This window comes from Phocoena sinus, chromosome 5 (genome assembly GCF_008692025.1).
Source record: "Phocoena sinus isolate mPhoSin1 chromosome 5, mPhoSin1.pri, whole genome shotgun sequence".
NCBI lineage: Eukaryota > Metazoa > Chordata > Mammalia > Artiodactyla > Phocoenidae > Phocoena > Phocoena sinus.
Genome location: NC_045767.1, coordinates 798396 through 806661, shown reverse-complemented (window position 1 = coordinate 806661; position 8266 = coordinate 798396). Strand labels below are relative to the sequence as shown.

The following is an 8266-nucleotide window of genomic DNA, read 5'->3' as shown; positions in this document are numbered from 1 at the left end:
GCCCAGGGGTGTCTGCATCAGGTGGGTGGGGGAGGGCCGGGCACCCGGGCCACCTTCCAGCCCGAAAAGGCCTCCAGAGAGGGATGGGAGCCACACCTCCTGCTGGCGGGCAGGTGGGCCGCGCCCCACAGCCGGCAGCCCCCCAGTCCCCGGCCCAGGGCCCAGCGGCCCTGGCCCCTGCTGAGCTCCGGCCTGGGCCACCTCCGCGGCCCCGTGCTCTGGCCGACCCAGCCGCCTTGGGGGGCGGGGGGCGGGGGAGGGGGCCTCCTGGGAGGCTGCTCCGAGGCCTGGGGCTGCTCCACCACCCCTCCCCACCCATCCCACCTCCGTCTCTCCCGACCCCAGTCTCTGCTTCACGGTCTCCTCACAGCTCCACGGAGCCCCCGGCTTGCCCGCTCACCCCCGCCCGCCGGACCCCGCACTCCGTGGGGAAGGGGCGCGGGCCGCAGACCGAGACGGGTCCCCTCCCGCCTTCGTGGGGAGCCCAGGCGAGGAGGTGCCTGAGGGCTGCATGCGGCAGCTGGAGTGTCACATGGGGGCGACGTTGGGGAGGGGCCGGCGGGCTCCAAGCTGAGGGCCCTCACGCCATCACCCCGCTCCCTTTGGCGCCCAATTTCGTTCTTTTCTGAAACAGCTCTATTGAAATACAGCTCACATACCATTTAAAGTGTACAAGTCAATTTTCTTTTAGTATTAATATATGCCGACGTGTAACGGTCACTACAGTCAATTCTAGAACGTTCTCAGCACCTCACAGCCCTGTGCCCTTCAGCTCCGCCCCAACCAGGCCAGCACTCATCTACCCTCCGTGCTACAGGCTGCTCGTCTGGACATCCCCGGACGCGTGGTTGCTTTTGAGCTAGTTCACGGCCCTCAGCACAACGTCCTCAAGGCTCGTCCGTGTTGTCACACGCGTCTCAGTTTCATTCCAAGGAAAGTCTGCATAGTGGTCAGTGTTTGACTGACCACGTTCCGCTTGTCCATCATCTGCCCACAGATGTCGGGCTGGTTTCCACCTTCAGCCGTCACTGCAGCTCCCCGACGTCTGCGGGCACCAGGGTGGCACACACACAGGTGCACACACGTGCCCGCCCTGCCTGGATGTACGTGGATGCCTGTGTGGACGTGCACACACAGGCTGGGCCCAGGGCCACGCCCGAGCTGGAGCTGGGGACGGAGGGGACACAGAGCTGACCCCTGCCCTCTCGTGCTGGGGCTGCAGGAGCACAGCTGAGGTGTCAGCCTCGGGCTCTCGGCGACAGCTTCCTGGCCACAGGTGAACTGATGGGACGGGGTGCTGGGCACTGCCCAGAATGCTGGCCTTGAGGCACACAGGCCCCGGGCAGTCAGCGAGGTGGCGAGCGCGACACAGGAGCCTGGCCTGCTTTGCACCCCGGGTGCAGCCTCCGTGCAGTGAACCTGTAAAGGGCACCGTTCGACCTTCATAAAGCTCGGCGCCTCCTGGGGCACCCACCCTAGCTGCCCCGGTGGGCTTGATGGAGCAGGTGTCCGTCCTACACCAAGAGACCTGGGTGATCTCAGACAAGCGTTCAGGTCCCTCTGGTGTGAACAAGCCCAAGAGATAATGACCTCCGGGGTCAGCCCTAATGACCGGCCGGGTCACTGGGGCTTGGGGCTCGTTTTTAAGGAGCTGGTTCGTCCCACAAGGAGCGAGGGAGGGAGGGGTCTGTGAGCGGATCCCGTGGACGGGGCAGGAAACAAGTTTCATTACAGCCACTTGTACTAAAGGGAAAAGTCAGTGACACAGTGACAGGCAGTGGTGTCCCTGGAGACCCAGGCTGGCACTCGGGAGGGGGTGGCAGGGTTGGGACCCCAATCGCCCAGTGGGGGCGTATCTCCCCCGGGCCACCAAGGTGCGGGCTTGTCCTGGGGGGACCTCTGCCCAGATGCCCAGGACAGCTCTCTGTACGGCCGAAGAGCCCCAACACCTGCGTGGTTCCCCCACGGCTGTGCCGGCCACTGCTCAGGCCCCGACTCTTCCATGGATAGGGGAGGCCCTGCCCTGGCCCTGCTCCAGGGTCGTGGCCACCATCTGGGACTGCGTGGCACCGGACAAAAAGTGGCCCTGCTGCCCTTGGGTGGAAGATGCCGGCTCCCTCCCCCTCCCAGCTGCTCTGAGTAGGGGTGGGGGGCCTGGGGCTTGGGGAGGGGCCAGCACAGACCCCAGAAACAGTGGATCTCAACCTCACACGCCTCATGCCCCACCCAGCCTCCCTATCCCACAGTGTTTGGGTCGTCCAAGGCCACCCCAGGTGGCCCAGTCCCCTGACCCAGCCACCCGGCCCCCTGCCAGGGAGGAGCCAGCCCGTCCCTTTCCTTGTGCAGGCCAAGCTGTCACTGGCTCCGGGGAGTGGATTCATCAGATAACCCCGTAAATCACACATCAAAACACTGTTTTTCAAGGAGGCCTCTGCAGAGAGAGAGTGTTTCCTGAGCCTGGTTAAGACGCATGTAATAAAATATATGTAAGAAAGTGGGCTACTTAATCATGGAGATGAAGAGCCACCACGAGAGATTGTTCTGCTTAAAAAATGTGGTGGTGACTTGCAAATATGTTCTTAGAAGCAATTTTATTACAAACTGTCCCATCAGGCAGCGCCTGGGAAATTATGGGATGCCACGTTCATTCCTCAGAGGCTGGCTGCAGTGGGAGGGCGTTGGGGGGAATTTATACCGTGGAGCCGGGGGGTGGGGGGCTGGGCCAGGGGACGGGGAGGGGCCCCACTGCGTCCAGGGCCCTCCCCAGGCAGGAGCCAGGCGAGGGCTGACCTGGGGTCTGGGCCACCAGCCGCTCCTCCCAGCTGCTGTCCAGAGAGGCCCCGTGGGCCAGGAGACGATGCCCACACATGCAGAGGCCTGGGTCAGGGCGTCCACCGCAGCTGCCCTGGGGACTCCGGGGGCCTCAGCCCTCCCTCCCCACAGCGGGCACTAAGGTTCTGGTTTTATGCAGAATAAAAGGAGAGGGATGGCCATCTACAGCTCCTGGAACATGGCAGAGGGCCTGGGGCCCGAGCAGTCACCAGAACCGTCTTCCTCTTCACAAGGAATGCACGAGACCCAGGCTCCACAGACTCTGCCTGGCCTCCCACTTGGAGGGGCCTGAAGCCAGAAGACGCCCCCGGCTCCTGCTTCGTGGTTTCACCACTGCTGCGGCAGGAGGTCTCTGAGACAGCCCTGATCCCTCCCCACGCTCACGCCCTGCGGGGCCCTCTCCTTGGTTAGACCTGGTGACTTGCTTCCATGGGACGTGGCAGGAGGGGTGGGTGTCTCGTCTGAGATGAGGTGACGGAACGACTGTGGCTCCCGTCTCGGCTGCTGGTGTGGTCTCCCTCCCTCCCTTCTCCTCCCACCCCCACCTCTCTCACGCTGGTTCCGCGGGAGGCCAGCTGCCTGTTTGTCCACGCTGGCAGCCCGGAGAGAAGCCCAAAGCGGGGGCCGGCAGGCAGTGAGGACCCGCCAAGCCTGGGGCCACCTTAGGGGCAAATCCACTGCCAGTCGAGCCGTGAGACACCTGCAGTCCCGGCTGCCAAGTGGATGGCAGCCCCATGAGAAGCTCTGAGCTAAACCACCCAACTACGTCATTCTCAGACTTCTGACTCTCAGAAACTCTGTGAGACAATGAATGCTTGCTGTCCTCTGCCACCACCACCATCACCACCATCACCATCAACATCACCACCATCACCACCACCATCATCACCATCACCATCACCATCACCATCATCACCATCATCACCATCATCACCATCACCACCATCATCATCACAATCACCATCACCATCACCATCATCACCATCACCATCATCATCATCACCATCACCATCATCACCATCATCACCATCATCACCATCATCACCATCATCATCATCATCACCATCATCACCATCATCACCATCATCACCATCACCATCACCATCATCACCATCATCACCATCATCACCATCACCATCATCACCATCATCACCATCATCACCATCATCACCATCACCATCACCACCTTCACCACCATCATCATCACCACCACCATCACCATCACCATCACCATCATCACCATCACCATCACCATCATTACCATCATCACCATCACCACCATCACCATCATCACCATCATCACCATCACCACCATAATCACCATCACCATCATCACCATCACCACCATCATCACCATCATCACCATCACCACCATCACCATCATCACCATCATCACCATCATCACCATCACCATCATCACCATCATCACCACCACCACCATCACCATCATCACCACCACCACCATCAACATCATCACCACCACCATCACCACCACCATCACCACCACCATCACCACCATCATCACCACCATCATCACCACCATCATCACCATCACCATCACCACCATCATCACCACCACCACCATCACCATCATCACCATCACCACCACCACCATCATCATCACCACCATCACCACCACCATCATCATCACCATCATCACCATCACCACCTTCACCACCACCATCACCACCACCATCACCACCACCATCATCACCATCACCACCATCACCATCATCACCATCATCACCATCATCACCATCACCACCATCACCACCATCATCACCATCACCACCATCACCACCATCACCACCACCACCATCACCATCATCACCACCACCATCATCACCATCACCATCACCACCTTCACCATCACCATCACCACCACCATCACCACCATCACCACCACCATCATCACCATCACCATCATCACCACCATCACCATCACCATCATCACAATCACCATCACCACCATCACCATCACCATCACCATCACCATCATCACCATCACCATCATCATCACCATCACCATCATCACCATCACCATCATCATCACCATCACCATCATCACCATCACCACCATCACCATCATCACCATCATCACCATCACCACCATCACCATCACCACCATCACCATCATCACCACCATCATCATTATCGCCACTACCTCATCCCCATCATTTCCTTCTGGCCCATAGCATTTTCCCCATCTGTTCTCTGAGTCAGAAGAGCCCCACGAGATGAGGATACTGTAGAGACACTTGCTCAGGGCTACCTCTCTGCCAGGTGGCAGAGGCTAGGCTGGTGGCCATGTCTAACTTTAGCTGCAAGCTGAATCTGTCTTGAAGACTCAGGACAGCAGTTTGCCAGCTCATCTTCCCTGGCGGGCTCTTTGGCCCAAGGGGGAAGGGATTGGCCATGTATTGTGTTGGTCAAAGAGTTCGTTTGGGTTTTTCTGTAAGATGTTACCCAAACGAACTTTTTGGCCAACTCAATATCTGGGCCCAGCAGACGTAGCAAGGGTGGGGTTGGCCAGGAGAGGGCTTCCTCCCCAGTCTTGCCCTTGAGCCCTTGAGCACTGCTTCCCTGAGATCCCGCTCAAGCAGCCCATGTGGTGGCAGACCCTACTCCACACCTGCATGTTCTGGTTTCCTACAGGGGGCCTGGGAACCAGGGCCCTGAGTCAGCAGCGGTGCCCATCGGCAGCCTGGGGTGTGGGAGCCAGACTGTCGTGACAGCATCCCAGTTTCAGCATGATGTTCAGTGCCCTGTAACAGTGGGGAGGACCGTGCCACCGTGGGAGCAGAGGCTGGGGGGCGGGGCTGGAGGCGGGACTTGGAGGCAGCGGGACATCCAGGCCCTGAGCTCTGTTCACATGAGGAGCAAGTCCACCACACCCAGGGAGTCAGCCCCCGTCGGGGGGCCTCACCCCGCTCAGTGGGAAGCCTGCTTCCAGCTCCCTGCTCCCCTGAGGACCAGATCAGCGCTTCCTCAGCCACATCCCTGCACCGGCACAGGGGCTGTGGGTCGGCTCAGAGCAGTGTTTCCTGCAGGCCTGACATCGCCTGGGAAAGTGACTCACATGTGTCCCCTTGGACCGGGGCCATGAACTGATGGCACTTAACTAATCTGCCCAGGAGAGAGATCCAACGGAGATCGTGTCCCACGCGGCCACGCGGATTGACTTCCTTATTCCAGTTAACCGCGGCCAGAGGGGCGCCCTGAGGCACGGCGAGCTCCGACCTTGGGCCGCTGACCCAGCAGCCTGGGCGCTCCATCCAGGAGTCCACACTCGCGGTTGCCTCAAGGCCGATAAGACTGCCCGTTACGGGAGCCGCTCGCTTGCAATTAGTGGCTTTATTTAGGGCACTTTTCCCTCCAAAGAGCAATTAGATTTCTGCAGGCTTTGGGAAAAGCAAACGACATGGAGCTGGACACCCCATAAATCAGGCCCAGCGCGGGGTGGGGGTGGTGTCTGCACCCCTCGGGGGAACCCCCAACCCCTCTCGCTACCTGTCAAGCCAGAGGTCGCCAGGCTCTGCTCCTGCGGGACGCTCCATGAGGTTTGGAGCAGCAGAGGTCTGAAAACTTGCAGACCACCCCTTCACCCCGCCCCATCTCCCCCCTCCCAGCTCTCAGGGTTCTGCTCTCCGAAGCCCTGCCCCATTTACCGCCACTAACGAGACTCTCCCCTGGGTCTGGAGTAGCGGCCCCATGAAAACCCATCTGTTTGCTCCGGGCCCCAAGGCCACCTCCCAACCCACAGCCGTGAGGCCTTGATGCCTCAGGGCCACCCACGTGCTCAGCGAAACAGGGCAGACCCTTTCCCGTGCAACACGTCCTAGTGTGTGGTTCCACCTATGTGGGTAGTAGACTCACGTCCGCAGAGACAGCAGATTACTGGGCGCCGGGGGAGGGGGCAGCTACGAGAGGGGCAGGCTTCCTTTTGGGGTGACGGGAATGTCTGGAATTAGGTAGTGGTGATAGTTGCACGGCCTTGTGAATATAACAAAAAAATCACAGAAGAGTACACTTTCAAACGGGGAATTTTATGTTACATGAATTATATCTCAATTTTTAAAAACAGGGAAAAAAGATCTACAACTTAATACTAAGAAGACAAACAACCCAATTAAAAACAGGCAAGAGATTTGAGCGGACTTTTTCCACCAGAGAGGATCCGTGGATGCAAGTGAGGGCACCGAGGTGCTTCCTGCCCACAGCCTTCAGGGAAATGCAGCTTATCGCCTTGGTGGGATGCAGCCATCCGGCCTAACGCTGCTCAAAGGGGAAAGGCGGCCACCGCCAAGTGTGGCGAGGCCGTGTGGGACGCGGGATTTACAGGTGGAGACCACCCTGCCCACCATCAGGTGAGTGGGTCCCCGCCCTGCGGCCGAGCAAGGGGACAGACCCCATGCACAAGCACCTGGGGAATCTCAGCACAGCAGTGCCCAGGGAAGGAGCCAGAGGAATAAGCCCCGTGTATAAAATTCTAGAGAGAGAAAACTAATCTATGTGGACAAAAAGACCAGTGGTTCCCCGGGAGAGGAGGGGTGTGGGGGGGAGGGGCAGAGACAACTTAGGGGTGACAGGTCTGCCCATCGCCCAGCTCTCGGCCATGTGCTCATTGCATCCACACCCACCTTCGCTGCGTATGGGGTGTTGTGTGTCGGTCACACCTGGATGAAGTGAGTCCCTCCCCGGAGCCGTCCTACCTGCCTCCTCCTCTGCCCGTGTCCCCGAGTGGGGCTGGCAGGTGGACATGAGCCCCATGTCCCTGGGGCCTCTGGCCAGATGCTCCCCCAGCCCCTGGGAGGCCTGGAGCTCCCCTTCCTGCCCTCTCACATGGAGGCAGGGCCTCCCTCCGGTCCTCAGAAGTGGGGAGCTCCCAGGCGCCAAGATAAATGTCTCCCTGCCCAGCAGGTGTGGCAGTGAGTCCCAGGGAGGATGGATGGGCAGCATGTGGTGATGGCTGGAGAGCGCAGACAGCAGGCTGAGGGCAGCGGAGCGGGTGGCCTGGAGGCCAGCAGAGCAGGGTCACCCCCAGACTCCTGACACCGGTGCTCTGCCTGTCTGTCCCCTCCTCTAGGTGCCAGGGATCAGCCCAGGGCTCAGAGCCTCAGCTCTGCCACATGCCCAGGCCTCAGTTTTCCCACCTGTAAGATGGGCCCCAGGCACCGCCCTGCTCCTGACCATGGGAGACAAGGGAGCTGCTGGAAGGTCGTGTCCTACTCCTAGGACCCTGGCTTGTGGCCCCTGAGTGGGGTCAGAGGGAGACCCTGAGGCCCAGGTGCCCCATGAGGAGTGGCCTAGGTTGGGGAGGGAGGGCCCTAAACAGAGCACTCCCCTTTCTCTCCATCACCCCATCTGCCCCGAGCCCACCGGCCAGGAAAACGGGCTGCTGGGGAGGAGTCACTCTCTCCCCTCAGCACGCCTC

General features: G+C 59.9%; 1 protein-coding gene across 1 annotated transcript; it reads left to right on the top strand.

Moving 5' to 3' along the window:
- Nucleotides 1–3639: 3639 nt before the first annotated feature.
- LOC116754511 (vegetative cell wall protein gp1-like) lies at nt 3640–5073 on the top strand. Its single transcript, XM_032633200.1, is given in 1 exon segment — nt 3640–5073. A coding segment is annotated over 1 exon segment (1434 nt).
- Nucleotides 5074–8266: the final 3193 nt, after the last annotated feature.